The sequence below is a fragment of the Mastacembelus armatus genome, chromosome 16 (assembly GCF_900324485.2).
Source record: "Mastacembelus armatus chromosome 16, fMasArm1.2, whole genome shotgun sequence".
Lineage (NCBI taxonomy): Eukaryota > Metazoa > Chordata > Actinopteri > Synbranchiformes > Mastacembelidae > Mastacembelus > Mastacembelus armatus.
In genome coordinates, this window is record NC_046648.1 from 24,872,972 (window position 1) to 24,898,672 (window position 25,701).

At 42.8% G+C, this 25,701-nt stretch overlaps 1 protein-coding gene across 5 annotated transcripts in view; it reads right to left on the minus strand.

The window, feature by feature from the left end:
* nek11 (NIMA-related kinase 11) overlaps positions 1–25,701 on the minus strand; it is a 62,142-nt gene that overhangs the window by 23,692 nt on the left and 12,749 nt on the right. For all 5 annotated transcript variants that reach the window (XR_004463233.1, XR_004463231.1, XR_004463232.1 and 2 more), the window contains 9 exons: positions 22,331–22,480; positions 21,670–21,748; positions 19,496–19,566; positions 18,733–18,852; positions 17,257–17,350; positions 17,002–17,101; positions 14,019–14,137; positions 8,306–8,366; positions 4,952–5,054 (listed from right to left, as the gene is read on the minus strand). Coding sequence is in view for 1 of the 5 variants with exons in the window: in XM_033325579.1 (XP_033181470.1) it covers positions 4,952–5,054; positions 8,306–8,366; positions 14,019–14,137; positions 17,002–17,101; positions 17,257–17,350; positions 18,733–18,852; positions 19,496–19,566; positions 21,670–21,748; positions 22,331–22,480 (897 nt within the window). In the remaining 4 variants the exon portion in view is untranslated. The remainder of the gene's footprint in view (positions 1–4,951; positions 5,055–8,305; positions 8,367–14,018; positions 14,138–17,001; positions 17,102–17,256; positions 17,351–18,732; positions 18,853–19,495; positions 19,567–21,669; positions 21,749–22,330; positions 22,481–25,701) is intronic.

Genomic DNA, 25,701 nt, shown 5'->3' on the forward strand with positions numbered 1-25,701 from the left:
GAGCAGGGATCTGTGACTGGCAGCTCAGCAGGAGGGACGGTGGGATTTACATGTTTGGATTTACATGATAATAATCCTCGGCTGGACAACAGTCTAAACAGACTTTGTAAACCTGCCCCCTCTCTTGTCTGAAATATTCACTTTCCAAAAAAAAAGAAAAAAACATTTCCACTTTCCAGGAAAGTCCCCCCTTTTCAAAATGTCCTGACTTCCTAAAAATAACCAAACTTCCTGAAAATATTCTCACACAGATAAGACCATCCTGTCTTTTATGGACTGAGACGCCTCTGTGTGAGATCATGTGGTCACTGGGACCCTCAGATGATGGATCGGAGGAAAAGGCGGTTGAATCTTTAAAACCCTGGTGTTGTATGAGCGAGACAGACACGAGGAGCCGAGGGAAGTGGGATGTAGTGTCTGTGTTTCAGCTGCTGTCAGCAGGTAAACTGTGGTTTCTTCTCCTGCAGTGTGGCAGACAGCAGCTCTCAGATCACCTGACAACACTGAGCCTCTTTTCCTTCGCTCGCGAGGATCAAAAAGATTATTGCAGATGCAGATGTTTCCAAAAATACTCTTCTTTAGTGAACACAGATAATGTGAGTCAACTGGTAAATGTTCTTGCACGAGGCTCGAGCACTTTCTGCTTCATCTGTGAGTGACCATAATCATATCATTAGTAACGACTGCCGCCATGTTTCTCAGGTCTGAGACCAACATGCTCATGTCTGTTGACACCACAGTCTCACTGTGCTTGGTTTAATTTGATATGTTGTTTGAAGGTTCCAGCAGAAAACAGGAAATCTGATTTCTGAGTCACTGAGTTTAGTTGAGTCCACACAACGTGAAGCTGAAGGTTTGATCGAGTTCTTTCTATATTTACACCATCAGAACGAAAAGTGATGATTTATTGATTTCTCCAAATTCTTCATTTCTCCTCACAAACATTCCTCCTCTGAGAGAACAAACGGAGGAGGATTAATGTCTGAGCTGCAGCTTCTGGAAACCCACAAACATCTTAAAGGATATTAAAGTCTGGAACAGAACAGATTCTTTGATGAGTTCTGAGTATCAGCGTTGGAGCTACTGTACCTTTGTAAAGTAATGAGGATAAAACTGAACAGGAGCTGGAGCTTGTTAAGCAGGTGTGTTGTGGTCTACGTAGTGTTGATGTGTGAAAGTAAAGCTCTATATAAAGCCAGTTGTTAGCTGAACAATCAGATTAGAGTCGGTCCATAGATGCGTTTACACTGAGGTTGGTAGACATCAGATATTTGGTATTGGAACCAGGACGGATGAGACATTGTTTCAGGAGGCAGACACTCTCTGTACTTTTAAGGCTAGACTTAAAACCTTCCTCTTTGACAAAGCATATAGTTAGGGCTGGCTTCAGGCAACCCTGAACCATCCCTTAGTTAGTTATGCTGCTATAGGCCTAGACTGCCCGAGGACCATCGGTGCACTGAGCTCCCCTACCCTACCCCCCCCCCCCCCCCCCCTTCTCTCCCACCTCATGTATATTCCACCATTGAATGTTACTAACCTTGTGCTCTCTCTCTCCCCTAGTTTGTGCTCTCTCCCTCCCTCTCTCTCTCTCTCTCTCTCTCTCTGTACCTTCTGCAGGTGTCCCTGGTCCTGGAGCTGTATATTGCTGATGTGCAGTTACTGGTCCCACCAACCTGCAGTGTCTATTTGTTGTTTATTGTTGCTGTTCTTTTCTCTCTGCTCTATCCACTCACCCCAACCGGTCGAGGCAGATGGCCGCCCAAACTGAGCCCGGTTCTGCTGGAGGTTTTTTTCTTCCGTTAAAGGGAGTTTTTTCCTCTCCACTGTCGCCAAGTGCTTGCTCATAAGGGAATTGTTGGGTTTTTAGTTTTAGTTTTTGTAAAGTGCCTTGAGATGATTTGTATTGTGATTTGGCGCTATACAAATAAAATTGAATTGAATTGAATTGAATTGACATTGGCCCTGACCCACCAATCAACAAGTGGTCTTATTCCAGATCTGCAGCCACAGTTTCTGTCATGTCAAATCTATGAACTTCTCCTGTTTATTTTCCTTAAAAGTCCCAGAAGATGATCGTTTTTTTAAGATGACGTGTGGGACTTCAGGTACAGTTTACAATTTAGACGATCAGGACACCAGAGAACATCGGTGCTGTCGGACCATTACAACTGACCGGAGAGAAAACAGGACCTGAGACTAAACACTGAGCTCGACTCTTTTCCAAACCTCCTCCTCCTCCTCTGTGTGAGCCGAGTCTTTAATTTCCACACAGAGCAGCTGTCTGTGTCTGTGTGTGTGTGTGTGTGTGTGTGTGTGTGTGTGGAGCTGATGTTGCCATGGTGACAGGCTGACCCCAATTGAAGTGGGGAGACACCGGATTCTCCATCTCATCAACCTCTGCCATCTAGCCAATGAGATGACACCACCTGCCACCATTAGCCAATCAGAGGAGGCCAGCAGTGAGAGTAAAAACAGAGGCGGCGATCGGGAAAAAATTGGCAGATTTATCAGATGGAGAGTCAAAAGTTCCCTGTGGGAGTTTTGACCCCAACCACTGTGGGGCTGTTTTTGTCTGCACAAAGATGCACGAACACAAGGTGACACGATTCGTTCCCACTAAAGGTGCTGCTCTGTTCCACTGATGTACAGGTGGCAGTAACATGACGAGATACCTGCAATGTGACAAGAGCTGGAAAGAAAAGTCGAAATACTCTAAAAATCAGCTTTGCAAATGTTTTATGATGAAGGAAAACCAAGGCTCTGACTTCTCTTAAAATTAGATCATTATTATGCAGATGACACCCAAATTTCTGTCACCACATAAACACTTGCATCCACCCATTAGATCTACTGTTTATCCTGCAGAGGGTGAAACGGGGCTGCAGCCTGATACTGTGAGGGGCCTAAGTGACTCTAAGTCAATAAGGACCCACAGATGTTCAGTATTTCCCAGACACAGGGTTGGCAAACTACATTAAAACTCTGTGTTTGATTCTGTCCTGCACATACAGCATGTTCAGACCTCTACCTTTGAAGCTTATCAAACACATTAGCTCATTTAACATTGAATTAGTTCTCAATCAAATCATCAAAATACGTCATTGGCGCAGTATTTGCAGCACGTCAGTTGAAATGACATGAAAGGGCTTTTACAGATCTCCTTCATAACAGAGAGGAGAGGAAACGGGAGAGAGACCCGAGGGAAATAAAGAGCTGCAATTTCTCCTGAGGTCAGAGGTCAGTCAGAGGTCGAGCTGAGCGTCGACACAGGTGGCGAGTCCAGTGCTAACACCTGGGATGGCAGGTTGGCAGGAAGGAACAGGGACTCTGCTGTCCAGTCAGATTATTAAACTGATGCAGCTAATTGAATCTGAGGCTCCATCAGCATCATGAGATTTATGCTGTGGTCAAAGTGTGTGAACCAAACCAGCCGCCTCTCAAATCCACAACAGCAAAGATTTGCAAAGAGACAGGACTAGAACGCACGAACAAGCTAGTGCCTCAACACGACTGTGTCTTCATCAGTCAAACACAGCTGAGGCACAAAACAAGCCCAGATATAATAAACCATTGGATTATAGATACGAGGGGCCAAGGTCTAAACGCCATGCAGGATGAACCAATTTTTTTTCTACATGGTTTCAGAACCACTATCGTTTCAGTCCCTAGACCTAATCACGCAGTTCTTGTTCTTAAACGTTACCACATAGTTTCATCCATTGTGATTCCAGTTTCTCCAAATGTCTGTTAACGTTAAAGGTTCTGTTGCTTTTTGGAATCTCTTAATAAAAGCTCTTTGTTTTCTGTTGCGTTTGGTTGTTTTCTCTGATTTAGTTCAGTTTAATCTGCACAAACAAACAGTCTGGTTCATAAGGCACTGATCCGCACAGCTCCAGGCACCATGCTTGTCTGGAGTAATTGGATTATTTTAAATTAAACCTTCAGTGAAGCACTCAGAGACAGAGACAGAATCCAAACAAAGACAAAAACTGAAAAACGTTATTTACAGTGGAAGACTACACAAAGGAACGTCCCATTGTAGCAAAACAACAAAAAGCAAAGAAATCTTTGAGTAACAAAACATTTAAAAAGGCAGAAGCAGAATAAAATTCCCTCTGTGAAACAAAAACAGTGATTGTAACGGAGGAAACGGGTGCGTTTGCTGTAAAGATGCTCCTCTGAAAACAGGTGTAAACATGAGAATAAACAGACTGTTCAGAGGGGATATGATCTTTATACAGCATCAGTGTTATTTTAGGACACGCTGTGATAAAACCTGCGGGTAACCTGCTGTTTACAGGCACCCATAAAATGTTTTCACCTTCGTCTCACATTAACTGCATCCATTTGATTTTCATATGAACCTCAGAGGGTTTGACGCACAGCTGTGTTTACAGGCTGATTTCCTGCTGTCAGTTATAATCAGTGGTGGATCTAGAAATGTAAAGTGATATATGTCCTCATACACAGTAAAAATACAATTCTAATAATATAACAAAAATATTTTTACAATATATTTATTCTTATATAAACACTTCCCAGACAGTCTCAGTCTTGGACAGAAGAGAAAAGATGATCTAGGATGGGGGGCAAACCCTACAGGAAGGTGAGCAGCTGCCCCTGGTCATAATACTCCCTGAATGTACCGACTACTCATCTCTCTTTTTTAATTAGTATGGAGTTTTGGTTTAATACAGGAAGAGTCTGTAGTGCATGAGACAGTGTATTAATTATTATTTAACTGACATCACAATTTTATCTCTAATCTCAACTAAAGTACTTTTGCTGCCTTGTTACATCCAGAGTGTCTGAATTTGTGCAGTATCTTCCTGCACCAACTAAATGTGGCTTCACTTTCCTCCACAATAAGAAGCTGAGGCTGTTAACTAATAAACTCAGAGTGTTTGATTGTGCTGTGGTACAAAATGAAAGTCTCTGTCACACTCACTCTCTCAGGTTTTGGATTCTGGTCTCCAGCAGGCTGCTGTTGATCATCGGGGGACCCTGGGGACTCTGAGGGGCCTCGGGTTTCGCTGGGTCTCCTGATTCATCTATGGAAACAAAACAACCAAAACAGAATATAAATGTCATCATATGACTGTAGTTCTCGAGTCTTCTGTTGTCCTCCCTGTCTGCATGAACTCTGACCCCTTTAATAGAAGCACCGTGGAGTCTGTGGTGGTGGGATTATAACGGCAGGATCGGATCTGCTGCCAGAATCTAAACACACATCTTTTCTCCGCTTCTGCTTCACACACACGTCGCTATGAAACAAAATTTCAGACTTCAAGCTGAAATTTGAGCTCTGTGAGCAGCAGACCTGAAACACAAACAGGCTGCAGAAGATAAAGATTTGGGTTTTGACTTTAAGAGTCTTAACGATCTCTGAATGTTAACGAGCTCAGAGTCTGAAAGAGAAAACTGAGTTGCAATGAGCTCTGAATGTTAACGAGCTCAAGGCCCCAAAGTGTTTCACTTCTAAATGAATATTTTAACCAAAGCTTGTTGACACCAGGTGCTCACTTCCACTGCTTTCACCTGACACTTCAGTTTCCTCCAGCTCTCCTGAGCAGCTGTCAGTCCAGTGCTTTAGCTCTTCTTCCTCTATTGAAACTGTAATTTCTGCTTTCATCTTCTCAGAACCGACACACACCTCATTTGACTATTGCAGAGTTTATCGGTTGTGCCTGTTTCCACCCACATTTCAACTGCTTTCATGTGTTTTGAGTGAGCTTTACAAACCAACAGAGGAGCAAAGCTGATTAAAAGCTTTTGACAAACATCATTATTCACTGGACCTGCATTTCAAACTTGTATTTTCTGTAAAAGGATTCACTCACTGACCTCAGCATTAACCTCACCACCAAAATCCTGAGGTTTTCAACAACCAGCAGCACTTTAGAGTCTGTGGCTCTAAACAATGATCTCACTTTAATTTCAAGCTGTAGATCATTGTTTATCAATTATCTGTGAGAGACGGAGGCTCTGAATGGGCTTCGTAATGTAATGCAGATGCAACATACAGCACAGCTTCATTGAGCAGCAGCAGATTTCTCAGTGTCTTCGGTCAGAAAGAGCATCACAGCACAAAGTGGCTCAGAGCTGCTGCTAATTTTAGCTGCTGGCCAGTAAATCAGGATAATCACCTCTGGGCTGCTCCCAGTCTGTTGCCCTTTGCTCCAAACTCCATGTCCGTGGATTTAATGTTTCCTGTTAATTGCTGCTGAGGCCGTTGTCTATTTCTGTGGTTCCTGAGGAAATCAATGAATCCTCCATTCATGTGAGACCAGAATATTTACCCACCAAGCAACACATCTTAACATTTACTCACATGCTCCCTGTGAAATGCATTTACTTTATAAAGCAGTCTAATAAAAGCAGGTTCACTGTCCTGTAGTCTCTTCAGAACCAGGTACAACATCTCAGCTTTTTGATAATCACATCTGGGGCTTTCTTCATTCACGTGTTCTGTCTAATGATCAGTCATCAGTTCATTTTTACTGTTTGTTACACGCTGAAAAAATGACCCAGATAGAAAAGCATGAATAAACCAGAGTCTAATGTGACGACAGACAATGGCAGCCACTTTTAAATATGTACATATATGTCCATAATACTCACAAACACACAGCCTCATTCATATTCAGACCTTCAGAGGGTGCTGGGAGTCGGGTTTTGTGATTTTTGTCGGGTTGGGTTGGCGATGATACTGTTATTTAATTTTTTTCCTGTATTTTCAATCCCATATCTAATTTAGAAATGTACCAAACTGGTACGGCACAATTTGTATGAATCTAAATGTCAATGGTTGGTTTGATTTGCATCTAAATGACACATTTCCATTAAACAAGAATAACTCAACTTTATGGCTTCTATTTACTAAGCTGCACCAAGTCAGGCAGAATAATTAGTTTTCCTTCATTTTATTGACAGCAGCTTCTCGTGTTGTGGCCACCAGACCTTTACACTTCTCGCATGTTTACAGCATTTCAGTCTAAATCTACATGTCTATGTTTATAGTGAGGTGGAGGTGTCCGATGGTTGCTCCATTTCACAGTCGGTGACGTGGGACCTATTGAAACCTTGAAACCTGACATCTGCACTAACATCCAAACAACTAGCAGCTCAGTGTTCCAGAAGAAGAAAGGAACATGAGAAACCAGAGAAAAACCAAGGGCTGAAAGAAGAACTAGAAAAGATGTGGAAGCTGAAGGCAACAACACATTTGGGGTTGTGACCCCCAACCTGGGAGACCGACTCCATCAGATCCCAGGAACAACATCAGAGATCTCTGTCTTAGGATCAGGACTACCAGGCTCTGGTAGAGGACCTGAGCTTGAAGGTCTCCCAAGCAAAAGCTTATTTTCTCAGTTCTGTCATAGATAAATTAACCCTAGTAGTTTCCTGTCTATAGACTAAGCTAAATTAAACACAGCCCTGGACCTAAACCCAACACAGATATTCTTATCTCTGTCTGGATGAGAGAAAATATGGGAAAAAAAGGAACCAAAGATAAAAACTGAACAAGCAGAGTTCCCTAAATGTCAGAGAGCTCCTCTGAGACTTCTGCTGAAGCTGTGAAGATAATTATAAAGTACTTTGAAGACTCTGGAGTTCAGTGAGTGCAAAGAAGCAGGAGTGGAAGTTTGCACTGACAGCAGGTGAGCAGGAGCAGGTGAAGTGTTCAGGTGTTATTTTTTCGGAGGTCAGTGGAGTGAGACGAGCAGGTTTCACAGCAGACGAGAGACTGTGACTGAACCAGGCCAAAAGGAACCGAGGAGGCAGAGTCATGATGGAGCCAGGGGGCAGAAAGAGGAAAGAATAAGAGGAGACGGAGCTGCGGGATTGACATCCGTGTGACGAACGGAGACGGTTTTTAATCTTGTTATGATGCACGGTCGAACTCGCCTGAAACTAAAACTCTAATCTACATCCAAACACGTTCAGACCCAATTAATTATGTTAATGTGTGTGCTGTAGCAGCACAGGGTCACTGAGGCTGTGTCAGAGGTTTCATTTATTCACCAAATGTATTCACATTGAACGCACCGCCAACCTGCTGTGTGTTACATTAAACATGTTGGCTGCAGGTGGTGCACAGGCAGCACAAAGCACCATGGGAATGAATCAGCGAAGCATGATGTCAGTCAGGAGCTGAACATTATTTTTGACTCATGTTTACATTGAACTTATTCTCATTCCCAGAGCTTCAAATAATAATTGTTCCACAGAAGCTGCGTGCTATGTTTCATTCTGTTTGACTATACTGCACACTGGGTGTACTTTATGTATTATGACTCACCGCTCAGGTCCTCTTCCAGAACCTCCTGCATGTGCTTCATCATGGCCTCCAGCTCACTGACCTGAGGAGGACAACAACCAACATGTGACATCCAACATACATTAATTCAACAATAATTCAATTTAGAATTTAACGTGGGATAAAACGGAAACTCAAACATGACTTAAACCACCTGACGCTTTTAGAAAAGTATGTTTCAAATCAAGTTTCAGGTTTTTCAAAGAGCCATGATCTGGGATCACATTCAATTACTGACCTCAGCTCAGTGCTGAGAACATTATATTCCTTTATTTTGAAAATCCACTCCTGAAGCACTGCAGGAACATGTTCAGGAAACAAGTGTTGACATGTTGTTATGATATTATTGTAGAAATGAAGTCAACACCAATGTTTAACCGAACCATCCAACAGTCTAACATTATGCAGATGATATTGTCTTGTAACCGTGGCTCTTCAGGTGCACCCACACTACATTTTCTCTAGGGAACCTCAAATTTGATCCGATTGTTGATCATTTACACAAAATGTTTGTTGCAGCAGAGAAAAATTCCTGAACCAACATCAAAATAGGACATAAACACAAGATGTTGATCTTCAATCTTCACTTCAACATTATTACTGGACAGAGCTGAGGGAGATATTTTTGTACTTTACTTCTGTGCAGGACCGCTGCACGTTGCATCATGATCCTTCATTAAATGTTGGATTTTCTTGACAAAACAATGGATTGTGCTGCTCACAAAAACATAAAGGACATGCTGAGTGTTGACAGAACACTGAAGAAATAAACAGAATACTAATCCAGTTGAACGTGGGTCTGACTGAGCAACGTGCTGAATCTCTTCAGGATCAGCTGCCAATAAAAACTGTCCATAATTTTTAACAAAACATTTGAACACCTGCACTTTGCACCTGATTGCTAATGCGTCTAATGTGTTTGAAAGAGCTAAAGCTAAAGAAAGCTCCTACACATCAGAAAGGTCAAATCGACCATGTTTGACTGTGATGCAGCACTTTGTGTTGCCATGACGCAGCTCGATGCATCAGTTTTATATCAGTCACACACTGAGCGATGAGGCAGAGAGATGTTTGTAGGAAGTTAATCTAGTTTCATCTCATTCACAGTCCAATTAAAGCTGATTTATAGATGGAAAGTGCAGCCACACGCTCATTAAAATCCTGGCTCTGAGTAAATCACAGGGAGACGCCACGATGGAAGATAATGACACAAACGCCAACTTTCCTGCTTTGTCTCTGACGGGATTTACTCACGTTCATCTTCTCACAGATCAGCTCTGACTGCAACACTCAGACCATATTTATAGTCAACAACAGTCACATGCATTTCTCAGGGACAAATGACTTTAAACAAGAGAAAAGCTCTAAAGATGCAATCAAACATCAGGATTTATGGATGTACATGACCTCACTATGATCAGAAAGGTTTCCTGTCTGCTGGACTCAAATAAGCGTCAGATATATGGGTCTTGAATCAGTGACTGGGTTTGGCCTTAGTGAATTTGGATTCTTCCATTCTCTATCATTTAAAAACTGGTTAATTAGATCATTCATGACTGGCACAGAGTCTTTGTCCTCAGTGCAGCGAAACTGTCCCTGAGTGAAGTGGCACAGACCCGAGCTTTGTGTAAGAGTTCAGGGAGGTCAGTTTGTGGAGCGGTGGAGGTGATGGAGGTGAGGGAGGTATTTCACCTGCTGCTCTGTGCACCTGATTACACTGAGATGAAACTGCTCTCACTGAGACTCCACCAGATTTCTATATCGCTCTGCTGCCGTTGAACCCGTAATAAATATTATTTTTCATTATCTGTGACAAAGAACTGTCTCGCTTCTGTCTTCATTGGTCCCGTCAGCTCTCCAGGCAGTGATAACTGACAGATAAGTCGAACTGATGAAGTGCTGCTGTTCATTTCTGTTGATATGAAAAGAGTCTGATTTATAACCGTCATGTCCCAGCGACTGCGACGAACAGGGACTAGAGCTGAAGCATCTCCCTGACGTGTCCTGAGCCCAACTGGTCATCAACATTCTCTTTGTTTATTTGTTTTCTTTGAGGTCCTACAGCAAACAGCTGCATGCTCCATACTGGTGCTACACTTATCAAACAATGACAGTGTCAATTCAGTGTGTGTGACAGCAGAAAGGCAGGTTTATGAACAACAGCAAGTCATTTGTTTTACGCAACGCATTAACACATAAAGAGAAGAGAGAACAGTGTAAGAAGCAACACGTACAACAAAAAGGAAAAAGGTCAAGAACAGGAGGCTCAGATGGGTCATGGGTATTTAAGTCAGAGGCTGAAACTGGATTTAAGGTGCTCTGAGTCCTCGAGTGGGTGTGTTCCCACTTTCACGTTGTGAGTTGAAATTCAAAACAGTTTTTACACCGTGCTGATGTGGAAATGTTGCGTAAAGATCACCGATACATGCATCAGAACCAAATGCTGACTTCAGGAGCAGCAGCAGGAGGTGACTGGAGTCACTGATGGGCTTTCAGGATCTGCAGCATCTTTCTGAGGATTATCAAGCCTGAAAGCCAGAGAGAAGCTGCAGATCACACAGATCTCCTGACACCAGCAGCACAGAAGAACAGCGAGGTACTGATGTCTGTACTGTAAGTGCACATGACCGTCACAGTTTGTGGAGGTTCAGTAAGGGTTCAGTACAGGTTCAGTACAGGTTCAGTAGAGGGGGACAGGGTGAAAGGGTGAAAGGGGAGGCTCAGGTCTGGGATCAGTCACCTGATTAAACTGGGTGGAATATGTGAAGTAGCACATTGTGTCAAATTGCAAAATTGGGTAATTTTCTCCATTTGCATCTGTGCAAAGTAGATAATGTTGCACCATCCAGGTCAGTACCAGCGTCACACGTCCTCCCCACAGTCCCAAAGTGTCAGTGCTGGATTTCACTCCTGGTCTCAGCTCCACTAATTATCCAGCTCCACAACCTCCAGTTTCGCTCCATTTCTTCTCTCCTCTTTTTCTGCCCTCACTATCAGCAGTGACAAATAGGTTTAATCTCTCAGCCGCCCAGCTCCTCTGCACCCGGGCCTCACTCTGGATGCTTTATTTGACTTGTCTTTGTGCCCAGTGTTAAAAATTGGCTGTAATAGTCCTGGGATGCAGAGCTGGTGTTTAAAGAAAAATGGGATCTGACTTGTCCTTTAGCTGAAACGTGTGTGTGTGATTTTCAGACGTTTGCCTGAATCAGAAGCGAAACAAACTTCACCGCTGCCAAACCTAAATGGTGATCAAGAGAAAAGCTGCAGCACCTCTCTGCTCAGCACCAGCCTGTTGACATCCTGCTTTGTGCAGTGTGCAGAAATAAAAACCAGCTCTGCCTGTACAGTAAATACACCAGCAGCTGGAAACTGCACAGCAGCTCTGGCAGCAACATGTGAGAATATACGACAATTTGATGGATCACATAGTAAAAAATATCTTATTCCTTTTTCTTTATATTCATGCCAGAGGGTTGTTTTTCATAGCATAAACTGAAGTCAATAGGAGGAAAAACGTTTTGGAAACTGCAGGAAAAAAATAAATAAAAGACATTTTTAGCTAAAAGCAGATCAATGAAAACGAATGAGTGAAAACTGAAAGAAGGAAAACGGAATGAATGAAAGATAAAAGGAGAAATGTGGACGATACAGAAAACCTCAACTCCTCCTGACATGGAGTATGATGTGTTGACACTGTGCACTGGGACCACAACTGGAACTACATCTGGAATCTGCAGAGCACTGGGTGTGTTAATATTGTGTAATTCTCTGTTCTCTTCACTGGAAGAAGCTCTGTGCTTTATCGTCTCATCTCTGATGCTCAATTTAGTCTTTCAGTCTTTTCACTGTGGTGTAACTGCACCATAGCTGTGTTTCTGCTCTTATCTTAGCTGTGTCTATTGTTTCTCTTATATCTCATTTGTCCTGATTGTCTGGGTTTTATTGCTAATTATTTTTGATGTTATTGAATTGTGCTATTTGAGTAAAGCTGCCTTACCCATAATTATCTCCACCTGTCAGGTGCAGAGGAGGCTGCAGGACCTGGGCGTCTCTAAGATTGTGGCACAGAAGCTTTTATGAATCCTGAGAGGTGAAATTAGAACGAACAGCTCACTGCTGTTTCTATGGCCTCCTGTCCTCTGAATTTCAGCAGCTGCACAGTACAAAGATTCTGTTTAGAGATTTGTCGGTAAATCAACCTGAAGCCTCAAACGTCCCGGTGGAAAGGACAAACTGAGTGTTGTAGGTTTTTCTGCTCGTAAGAGTCTAAAACCCAAATGTTACATCGTTATATTTCCATTTCAAAAGCAAGACTTTGAACTCTGCGTACTCTGCAGTGAGAAGGGCCTCGGGGGAGGCGTCCATCGTCTGACAGCGTGAAGACACCCACAGCTGAAATCAGGCAAATCTGTAAAAACTGCAGCGTGGGTCATCCGTGAGCAGAAAGCTACATTCATATCCATTCATCCCACAGGCTGCTCAGTTTGGTGTTTTCCTAATCCCTTTTTATTATTCCACACACCTTCATTATTCATTTTTAAATCTTAATTATATCCACTGACAGGCAGCTTCATGAACGCTTGTCTCCAAAACACCAGGACTGTGCACATCCCATTATTTTAACAGGCGGCGGAAGAAAAGTGAATTCTCTGAACGATTTTCTTTCACAGTAAATAAAATACATCTTCATTAACAGCAGGTCAGACAATCCTGTCCTTGTGTGTGTGTGTGTGTGTGTGCGTGTAATTAGAGGTTTTACTGGGCTCAGCTCGGTGTGTGAGAATCTCATTAACATAATTTGAGCTGAAACACAAACATGAAAACACATGAAACCAGCAGCTGATATCAAAGCTCCTCCACAGCCTTCACCTACTAAGTCCTCAGTGTGGGCTTCATGCTAATCCATGCTAATGCTAATGCTAACACACACACACACACACACACACACATTAGACTCTGCTGCTCTAATTAGTGAGCTCAACATCACAATATTTGTCCTTTTCAGCACTGGGAAATAACGAAGCTAAGCTGGATGTAAACACAAAGACAAGTGCTGCATCTTCTTTCTGTGCTCAAACCACGTTCTCTGTGCTGTCTTTTTAAATAAAGTGAACAATTGTGAGAGGAGCCACACTGAAACGATCATTTGGTACATAAACAGGAAAAAAATGCTTAAAAAGTGACATTCAATGATTCTGGAAAGTCGTCAGAGTTTTTATCTTTTGTCTTTTACTTTTCAGTTCAAACAGATCAAATTTACATTTTTGCTCATGAATTGTCTTTAATATTGAACATGGACACTGAATAACAATGAGCTGTTCACTAACAAAAGAATCAGGCTTTTTTACTTGGATTTGTTTTGGAAAATTTACATTTATTAGTCGCACTTCCTGTTTACTGGACTATCACTGAGTTACTTCAATACTGAAAAAACTTAAAAACCGGATTAAACCTAAAAAGTTTCAGTGTCTCTGTGAGTTTGAGGAAGTTTCTTCTGACATCAGAGATCAATATTTTTGGAAAACTGAATCTAAAAACACGTCTACGTCTGTCCCTTGGTTTTCCCTGCATGCACCTGTCTCAGCTCACAGAATAGCTGACACCTCGTCTAGACTGAAAACACTTCACAGGTAAATCAAAATGTCCCTGCACTGTGTAATGTAATACAACACGTAATACCCAGTGACAGACTCACCTGTGGGTCAGACAGGTAAAGTGTCTCTGCAGGTGTTTCCGTCTCCTCGTCCTCTGACCATGAGTCAAACCCGTCCTGGTTGTAATAAACCTCTGCAGCCTGAGGGTCCTCTGGGATATCTGCACACATGGGTCAACGGTTGGTTAACAGGTGACCTGGTAACTTGAGTTTCAGAGATGTGAAACACTAAAACCTCCTGCTTGACTTCACTGCTCACCTGAGCTTCATTCTGATGAAGAAACTGAAGTTGAAGTTCTTTAAGGAAAGTAAGTCTCGTCTGGGTTCACCGGACTTTGCTTTATTGGTATAAATTTGTCTTTGAAGCAAAAAAAACTACAAATTATTTTACTTTCCCCGATGTTAAATTTCTTATGAGGACTTTCTCATTGTGAAAACTGCTGCTGCTGTTTGTTCACGTCAACCTGTTTTGCTGTTCTCAGATCAGGTCTGTGACTTTTAAATGAATTCATGCAGGTCGGGATCGGACAGGTTTCCATAGGTCCATTTCAGGACAGACCTCTGGTGTTCTGGATGTTAAAATGAACAGCTGGCTGGCTTCATCAGTCCGATGAAGTGAAACATTTCAACCTAAAAGCTGAAAGTCCAGTTGCCATGACTCAACCTCTAGATTTACTGTTGATCAATTAACTGATTAACCAAATTAACTGATCTGCAGGTGTTTGACCTGAAGCAGAAAAAATGACGTGACCCCAGTGAAGCTGTTACACCCAAACCGACTGAGGAGTTTCAATCTTTGCTTCCTCTGAGTCGTGTCTGAACTCTGAGCCCAGTTCATGAGCTGAAATCCGTCTGACGAGCAGAAAGCTAACCAGTGGGGCTTTTATTTTGGTTTTGTTTTGATTTCAGTTACATTAAAACAGGAGACTTGAAATTACAGCAGCTGGAAATAGATTTGATTCCTCCCCAGACTGTCTTTTGTTTTTCATTTCAGACAGAAACTCTCACCTCAGGTTTCATCATGTGTCCCAGAGCAGTTTGATGAGACCAGACCTCTGAAACTCAACCACAGCTTCAGTCGGATTTGAGACAAAGAGTCAAACCTGGAGCTGACTCCTGAACAGAACTCACCTGTGGACTGGATCAGAGAGTCTCAGAGGAAATAAATACTAAATTAAAAACATGTTTGTTGTGGTTGCTGCAGGCCAGAGGAACAGACCAGCCCCCATTTCAAAAGCTGTCAAATTCAAAACTATAAAAACATTAAATTAACTCTGGCTTTGTTTTCTTGATGTGGATCTGTATTTCCTGAGGCCCCTGAGGCTCTTCAATACTAGAAAATATAAGCGTTGCTGTTTTCAGTCCAAAAACACTTTTCTTTGTTGTGCGTTAAGAGTTTATTTTTGAACTCCCTGCAGGAGAGCCACCCTCACTGCTGTTCTCTCAAATTTAACGTCTCACTTGGATTCAACAAACTTCAAACGAGTAATTTCCTAATCAGGCCTGTAAGATCCCAAATCCGAGGTTCTTAAACTGGGCTCTGGGGATTCACAGCAGCTCCAGGGACCTCCGGGAGTCTCCAAGGTTCCAGGCGATTCCCAGTGAAACGTAAAGTGCTCTAATTTCATTTCACATTTCAGTGTTAGGCAGACAGGAGAGAGTGCCCAGGGGGCACAGCTGATGCGAGAAGCTGCAGCAGTGACAGCGAGGACGACTGCAGAATCACCTGAGAGCTGGAGGCCGAGGTCGAAAAACTTCTAAAACTGACACTGATCAGATGGAGATCAGGAAAGTCACTGTTACTGTCGGTCGCCATCGATGTAACATCAATGACATCCCGACAGCAACACGACATGAACTCGAAATAAAGGCTGTGATGCTGCACAGTCGAATGTGTTAAGTGGTTCAACAAAATGTTAGTGTGGGACGTTCTTTTGACCAGACAGTGTCAGTGTCTGAGTCTCACTGGGCTGAGAGGTTCTGTCATGTTCTGGTACTTGGAGGCAGATGATCCCACAAATACGTCAACGAAGGCTGAATTCACAGCTGCAGCTGTGGTTAGCATAGATTAGCTTAGCATAAGGCCTGTCCACAGGCCAACAACACGACTGTGGGGGTCTCTACAGCTCCAGGTGAGTGTGACTCAAAATGAAAATGCAAATATGAAAACTGGATATCTATGACACTACAGATGGAGTAAAACAGACAGACCTGTTTTACTCCATCTGTAGTGTCATAGATATCCAGTTTTCATAGCTTAAGATGAATGTACCTTAAATGAAATATGTGTCCTCTATTAGTCTGTGTTTATTTCCAAAATCAGAGTTTTCTAGAGAAACACGTTAAAGTTACTCGAATGCAGAATCACACCAGCTGTAAGTCTCCTTAGTTTGGACTCCTCGGTTTATTTCACTGAGAACATGAAACATCAATCCAGAGACAAGTCCTACCTACAGACTTATTGAGTCCTGTTTGTTACATGCACTGTAATTTACTGTGACCACAACTGTCCTGAACTGGACTGTGGATTCGAGTCTCAACCGTCTACATACAATCAAATTAAATTCTGAATGAAACATTTCATATTTGTCATTTCTGTGTATTTGAAGTTAAATAAGAATTTATTGATCCCTCAGTAGAAATCCACATGTTCAGAGGAAAGCAAAACAAACAAGGAGCCGGTTGAGTCAAATAAAATATTAACCAGAGACAGAATCTTCACATATTACAGAACCCAACATTATATTAGTTATTTTTGTCCACGTATTTGTACATGAGGGTGCAGCAGTTTCACTGTGTTTCACAGCTATGATATGTGGATGAATGAACAGGGAGAGTGTGTAGTCCTATACATGGACATTATACATAACAACACACACACTAGACAGTAAATAAGGTCTGAACAGGACACACAACTTCACATCTGCACCTGTTATTCTAATCTTCTACAGTTTGGTTCTGCATATTTTGATGTTCATGTATATTATGAAGAACTGATGGACATTTATAAACGTTTTTTACTCACCGTGCAGCTGTGGCTTGGACTCAACCTGTGACCCTGCTACTGACTGGAGATCCTGGCTGCTGATTGGCTGACTGCGACAAGTGTCATCCTCCCTGCTCTCCTATTGGTCAGAGAGAAAGAGGTCATTGAAGTGAAAGGTTTGGGCTGGTTAGCAGGTCGGCAGTAGGCAGAGCTGTGAGAGGGTTAGTCCAGCGAGCTCTGTGGGGTAAATCCAACATGACTGAAGGGTCAAAGTGCGTTTTAACCCTTTCTTACATTCAGAACATCCAGGCTGAGGGTTTCAAAATGGCGGCGCCTCAGCTCTCTCCTGCGGGTGTGGATCTCTTCGTATTTCTCCTCAGCCAGTTTCCTGTGGAGACAGAAATCTGAGTCACTGTTCAGAAAAACAGACATGAAATCCAAACTCTCCACCATCCGGCAACAAATGTCTGAATCCAAATGTCGCTGCCTGCCTGCAGCCAAGTGGGAAAAACACTACAACTTTCCTCAACACCAGAAGGCCACGCGTTCCCTGCTGGAGACTGTGAAGGCGTCACAAAGGCTGAAGCTTCTTGTCTAAAGGGCTGAGGTGGTTCAGGTGTCCGATCTGGATCCTCCTGGGCCATGTCCTCTGGGGAAATTGAACTGATGGGAAGCTCTGGGAACACAGCTGGAATATGCCGCAGAGATTATATATCTCATGTGGCCTGGCCTGGCGCCTGTTCCACTGTTCCACAGGGATGGTTGGAAAAGGGAGGAGAGGGTGTTGTGAGGGGATAATTTCTATTCTGGAGTTTTAAGAATCTGCTTCTGCTGACTGAGACCACACACATGTACAAAAAACTGTAAAGGAGGATTCCTGGTTCTAACAGGACAAAGTCCAAAATACAGAAAATAAGTATTTCCTGTATTTGTCTTTAGACTTAGTGGAGAGCAAAGACAGTAAGAGCTGAGATCAATGTCTGAACCAGGACCAGAAGAGTCACAACACCAGCAGCAGCACAAAATAACGTCAGCGTCACAGCTCTGTCCTGCTTTACCTGCAGCCACCTCAGAGATTTAAAGTTTAACAGTTTGTTTCCTGTGATCCTAGTGGCTGTGGGTGGTTTCCTCAGACAGGCACCGGACAGATCCAGGTTTTCATTTGTTAGAGGAATAAAACACTGAGGCTGGTGTGAGAAAAAGAGGTGATGGAGGCGAGGAGTCATGTTTGCCAAACGGAGCATCCTGTGTGTCTGAGTCTCCGCATTTCACCTTTTCCCACAATTCACCACCTGTTTAACCAGGTCAAAACTGCTCAGATCAGCCGTTTCACAAGTCCAGCAGAAACAGGCTGACCCAAACTGCCTTGCTATCGTCCTCAAATGCCTCGTTCTGAGGTCGAGTCAGAGCAGCAGTAACAGCCCGTCATCGTGATGCGACTCAATGAACACGTCGCCTTAGAGTCTTGAGTCCTGCTGCAGCACAACGCACAGATGAAAACAGCAGCTCAGTGTCCAGACTCTCCAGGTGAAGAGGGGACGCAAAGACACCTATAGGTGCAACAACAACAGGTGCTGTCTGTCCCAACAATGTTAAGATTCAGACACAGCATGTGAGGCTACACACACACACCACATTCACACCTGGAGTTTTCACCTGCACGTGTTAGTTTGTGCTTCAGGAATCTACAGTACTATTTTATTACAGCTGAGCTGACCCCAGTCTCTTTGTGTGTGTGTGTGTGTGTGTGTGTGCGTGCGCGTGTGTCACCTCAGCCTCCCAGCCTTCTCATCAGCAGCCTGCAGTTTGCGAAGCCTCATTCTCTCTCTGGGCGTCATCTTCTCCAGCTCTGACCACTCCCTCAGCGTCTGCAGGTGAACCTTACTCTGCCTGCACACACACACACACACACGCGCGCACACACACACACACACACACACACGTTAATCATCTAGAACTGTCCAGTCAGATCTCTAACTACCACCTTTCTATATAGTGCCAACATGGCTGTCTGCCGAGATGCCCTCTGACCTCAGCGTTGATATAAGCGACGTGTCTGCTGAAGTAGAGGATCGTCAGACAGAGAGCGGGAAACACTTGAACACAGCTCGCTGCTCTAATTTTAGCAGCTAGTCGCTGAGGAGAGAGTGTGTGAAGTAACGAGCTCCGAGGCCACAGAGAATAATGAAGAGGAGGACAAAACTGAAGAGAGGGAAGAAGAGGGGAGGCAGCAGGAACAACAGAAAGGAGACTGACGAAACATAAAAAGGGATAATGAGGAAGAAATGAAGTGGGAGAATAAACACAGGAGGACACGATGAGGAAGACACGATGAGGACACGATGAGGACACGATGAGGAAGACACAATGAGGACACAATGAGGACACGATGAGGAAGACACGATGAGGACAATGAGGAGACGATGAGGAAGACACGATGAGGAGATGAAACAAGCAGAGGAAATGGTGAAGAAATACACCAGGAAGTGATGGAGATAAAAAAGAGAAAGAAGAAGACAGACAAGAGTCCTACATTTTATTGGCGATGAATTCAGCATCTTTCTCTGCTCCCGACGACTCGAAGACAAACCTGTCCTTCAGGTTCTGTTGAAACAAAGAAGGTTCATGTGAGGAGGACTCAGTCCAGGAGTCTCAGTCTGACCAGATGTTTCTGCTCCTCGTCCGTATGAGGAGGTGGAACAGTGGAGAACACGCTGAGCAGAACTTCAGCAAATTCAAGACAATCATCCCAAAAACTCTGATGCTTTTCCGACTCACGTCCTTTGCAGCCTGATTATAGGAGGATTCTCTAAAGGGGGACGGGTAAAGCCCTGAGCATGCAGGGCTTTGAAGATGATGTGATCTGTAACAGGAACGTGTTTTACACGATTAATGGACACACAGGCTGAAAAGTAACTGTGGGATCTTAATGTTCTCACACAGCAGTTCTGCTGATGAGACCCCTGTCCTCTCTAATATCCCATGGTGCTGTGGTGCAGGATGAAAAGCCATCCTCATATTGATATTTCAGTGGAAACCATGGCAACCGAGTTCATAAAAAAGCCGTTGTTATTTCTCTTCAGGTGCTGTGCACATCTAAGAGCATCCAGCCTGCAGTGATTTATGACAAACTGTAGGAGAATAATATCCTGCTGACACACATGTTCACCAACACACAAGCACGCGCGCGCGCGCACACACACACACACACACACACACACACACACACACACACACCTTATCTGTCACTGTGTTTGGGAACATAAAAATCTGAGTTATTTTGTGTGTGTGTGTGTGTGTGTGAGACACATGAAATAGGTCAGCCCACATGCATGTGGACTGGGGGCTGCAATCTGGACAGGGTCTCCTCCTTGAGATGCTCCGACTGCAGCTAGGACTACGCAGCCATCTCAGTCTCTGGGTCCTGACAGAAGTTTGTCAGGTCTGACCTACACTGGTTCTTTGTTATTGGACTCATGGATTAACTGAAACAAACACCATGTTCATAGAAACACACCTGGTACCAGAACACCTGAGGCTAAAGAACACTGATCACCTACTATAACAACAATACCATCCAAAGGTTGTTTCTTCTCCGTCACCTGAGACATGTAGCTGTTGGCTGATTTCTTGTGAAGGTGTTTTAAAGTGGTGGATCTCGACCTTCAAGTCTAATTTAACTAATATTCATAGTTAATTAGAGTGTTACTTTAATTAGCAGCTGTTTGTGTTAAACTCTTTTCACTACAGATTTTCATGCACAAGCACGATGTTTGACTTCATTATAAAAGTGTAAGCTCCTCTCTGACCCACCTCATGTTGGGAACCTGTGGCATAAAGCAAAAGACAGATCAACATTTCATCTGCTTTGCAGCCGACACAATAACCTGTGCTCAGATCAGCCCTGACACAAACAGTAACACTGATAATGACATGGATGATTAAGAGCAACCGACCAAAGCTGCATGTTTGTGGACTGAGGAAAGAAACGGGAGTCCACACAAAAAGACCTGACAGGTTGTTCTGTTACTCATTCTGCCACACCTTCCCTGCAGGACTACTGGATTAGACTGACTCAGTTCGACACAGGGGTTCCTAATAAACAGATCTGGGTCCGACACAGGGGTTCCATAGTGCCATAATGAGTATGTGGTTGTTTAAGACCCAGAGTAAACCAGTGAAACAGCTGCAGGTCCAACTGTCGGGTTTAAAAAGGTCACAAAGATAAAACGTTGTTTGTGTGACATGAAGTCAATAATTCAGGCTGAGCAGCAGAGCCCATGAAGTCTGATTTTTACTGCCACAGTATCCAACATCCTCACAGCCTGGAACTTTGAATTATACACTCCAAGTTCATGTTTTGGTATAATTAAAAAAACTATAGTTAAAGACGGTCTGCAGTGCTGTCAGCGAGCACTGGGGGCTGAAGTATTCATTACACAATAGACACACCACAAATGCAGCATCTACACGCCATAAACCGCCACAAAGGCACCACAACACAAATGCGCCTGTTCTCATTGTGACTGAGGACTTTTGTTCCTCACATGTGCTTTGCGGGGTCTCCTCTCTCACAGCAGCAGCACTTCTGAATGTCTGCCCTGACTCTGACGTAGGATCAGTCTGCTGGTCTGAATTCTTTGGAGCAGCATGAACCAAACCTCATCAGAAACACTGTTCATGTGTGAAGGGTTTAAAGCGTCCAACCTGCATGTGTTCCTCCATGAACTTGGTCTTGAGAATCTCTGCAGCTGATGGTCTGGATGACGGTTGTTTCTGCAGCATCCTGGTTGACAGACAGACGGACAGACAGCAGCTCAGTGCAAACGACTAGTTCCATTTTGAGATGGCAACAGCATAAAAACTGGAGACTTCAGGTACCGTCATTACTGCAGGACTTTACAGGAGCATTCTCAGGGAGTCTGAGGACGAACAAGTGTTGTCCTCATACATCAGTCCTGTAGACACAGATCAGTAAGGACCTACTACACCTGCCAGTAGGCTGAGAAGGCTGTTATCACACATTCTTTTCATTCATCCTGCACTTTGACAGCTGATCAGTGTTGTATTTGGTGTTTCCTGATTGCATCTATAGTTGTTTGATACCAAGGCAGATTTTACAAGCAGTTCCAGTTCATATGCACAATAATAACTGTCAGGAAACCACTTTGAGATGGTTACTGGGTCAAGAACCTGGGTCAAGGGTCTGACAGAACACTTCACCCCCTCACAGTCCTGCATGTGGTGATGTTAACATGGTACGTATCAGCCTGTGAACAGTGTGAGGTCAGAGGGTAAACTGTGTGTGTGACCCTGCACCATCAGTCTGTGCAAACCTTCAGTGCAACTAGTCTGGACTCCTCCTCACCTCTGCATGACAGAATTCAGGTCTGCAGAGAAGGCAGCAGGCAGCGTCGGGGTTTCTCCCTCCACGATCTTCATCACCACAGACAGAAAGCTTGGACCCTGGAAGGCGTGAGTCAGACAGCACATCTCATAGAGGAGGCAGCCCAGGGCCCTGAAGCACAGCGACAGCAGGATCAGCAGCTGCTCAAAGCTCGGGTCATCAGACTCAATCTGCAAAAATTCTTATTAATTAAATGGTCTTTAAAAACATTTTGACAAACACAATCATCATCATCTGCAGGTGTTTGTTCTGTTTCTACTGATCAGATAAACAGCCATCTCTGCTCTGCCCTGAACAAAACTGTGTCTTTCCTTATGGCCTGATGTGCTTCTTATATTTGGGAGAAGATTTTTACAGGACAAAGTCCTGAATCTCTGTTCAGGTGCGAGTGTTTAGAGAGAGGTCACCTCTCCCTGAGCAGAGACATCGTCGGGCATCATCAGTGCGACTGGTACAAAGCTCCTCAGCAAAGAACCCAGACAAACAGCTGAGAGGTCAAAGGTCATTTTAATCAGCAGGGGTCCCCCTTCATTAACACACACACAGACAGAGTGCTGACAGCAGCCACAGGTCAGTTGTTGTAATTAGTGAAACGGTCATCATAGAGGAGGATGACGAGTTCATTAGCAGTGAAAATGATGAAGGTTTCTTCATCCTCACACTGAGACTCTGCACCAGTTGTTAAGCACAAAGCTGAGCTTCAATATGAGTCTGATATTTTACTCTCGAAAAGTTAGAAACCTTTTAAATCTCTTCCTAAACCTGCACTGTAAACATAACTGTTGTTTTGTCCTTCAGGTTGTGAATGCAGCACTCACATTAACAAGCTTGTTTCCACCTGCAGCAACAAGAACTTCAAGACAGTTTTGTTTTTGTGTTTGCAGCACACACTGAAGATCTCCGGGCCCAGTGAGTTCCAACTGAGGATTAACTGAGAATTTAAAAACTCTTAAACATTTAACAGTGCGTTTATTTATTCCAGAGATGTCACTTGATATTTATCTCAGAACAGAAACAGCAGATTTACATTTGGGGCCCCAAAAATACTGAACCATCAATCCCAGATTATTTCACAGTATATCTCAGCAGCATGAGGTCCCCACAGTAGAAATGCAAAGATAATAGTTATTACCCAGACTGATGCATGTTGTTATACTAATAATGAAAGAGAAAGATGTAGTTAATTATAGACTGGGGGTTTGTTGGTGTAGATAATTAGTAGCGGAGACAAAGCAGAGCTGTGGCTTCACTAGCTGGGAGTTAAACAGATGGAGGTGATTAAAAAAAAGGAAGGGGCAGACAGAAAAACAGGAAGTTAATTAACTAAAAAGTCGATGAAGACAAAGCAAAAACATGTCAACACAGTGCTGAAACTTTACTAATGATCTGTGCTGCTGCCGTTAACAGGTAGTGATGCAGTGATGCTCCAGTGTCTGACAGCGGCAGTGTGCTGATATTTGCCTTGTTGAACATTGTTTTACCTGCTCATTGTAAACAACAATGCAAACTTTACCAACCAGCTGCGAAGCAGATCTCTCCCAGCAGACACCAGGAGTTTCAGGCTGGACTTTTTTTTTTTTATTTTTTATTAATGCCAGAAAGAGCGTACAGTCAATGCCAGGGTTAAGTGCAATTGAAGATGAAATTATTAATTACAAAATTAAAAAGATATTATGCGAAAGACACAATGAGACCGTTTTAAGGGTTTTGGAGTTGCTGGATGAAAGAAGAGTGTCCATGTAAAGTTTAAGGTCCTTAAAGAAAACAGGAAAGTAAGGCTTAGTACCTTGAAACTTACATTTGCGCAAGAAGAATTTTGCAAGTAAAATAAATAAATTTATCAAATAATATTTGTCCTTTTCTTCTTTTGTAAAGTTATGACAACCAAAGAAGACATTTTTAAATAATAAAAAGAAACTCTGTGACAAAAAAGCATGTACAAAAGTACAAAAATAAATTAGTACATGTACATAGATTCACAGGGTAAAAAAGATGAAGTAATTTATAAGAAACATCCTTTACCTTATTAGTTATTAAATATTTAGATGACAAAGTCCACACTTTCTTCCATGGAATGTTTTCATGTAGGCCATTCCAGTGGGACATAATATATGGGAGAGAAGTTATCTCAGCCTGAAACAGTTGTCTCATTCTTTTGTTCCGACCGGAAGAAGGCGATAAAAACAAATCTTCCCAATCACAGTATCAAAGGAATGAATCATTGACAAAGAAAACAGGATCTAACAGCCTTTGAGAAGAGCTATGGCCCCACTGGGAATGGCATCCATTACAATGGGGAACTCACGTGGAGTGACAGGAATATTATATTTATACAAACACTCATAATAAGAATAGAAATAATCATCAGAGTTTAGTCACTGAGAAACAAGAATAATATTATTATTCATGCAATTTGGAAAAAATAAGAATTCACTTTTATATAGAATATCACCATTATTCCAAATAAAATAGTTGTGAGGACTAACGTTATGTTTATAAATCAGATGCCAGGCCAAAAGGGCTTGTTTGTGAAAATTTGATAATTTAAGGGGCAATTTAGCAATATTCACTTTCTGTGTGGGAATCAGACCCAGGTCCACCTCATTAAAACATGAATCTTAAAGGTAGAAGATGTGACTCCTCAGCAGTGTTGGCTGGTGATAAATGCTTTAGGTGGGGCTGTTCACTGACCATCCCAGGACAATTATAGAAGAACTGCAGGGCAATAACATAACTCATGGTCTGGGAAATGTTATTTTATGTCAACATTAAAATGTTTGGCCAATACACAAAGGCAAAATATACATAAACAATATACTAATATAATAAACACTTATATATATATATATATATAATGTAAATATGTGATAATACAGGTCAATTTAATCTGTTTAGGGAATACTGCTATATAAATTGGGTTTTTTCACCACAATCCTGTGACCAGGCGATGCTAACTCTGCCTAGCATGGCTAGCTTTATTCTCCACATGCTCTTGTACATTCGTGTTTCTTATTTTTTCAGATAAATATTTAATGTCTCTAATTCCTGTCCCAGTGTCTGTCCCTCCCGTTTTAGAAAGCAAGGGAAGCCAAACTCGGAGTTAGCTAGCATACAAATCAGCTAGCATACGAGTTAGCATGTTTTACCTTTTGTTGTTTACGACGTCGCGTTGATGTGGACCAGGCTCTTTAACCTGTAAGTTCTTCTTTCAAGAAGCAGAATCTTTTTTGAAGAAGAGATTTTACTGAATTAGGAGAAACCTGAAGTTGTGACTCTCAGGTATCGGCATCTTATCGATCACTCCTCAATTACTGATCGACTGCTAAGGGCGG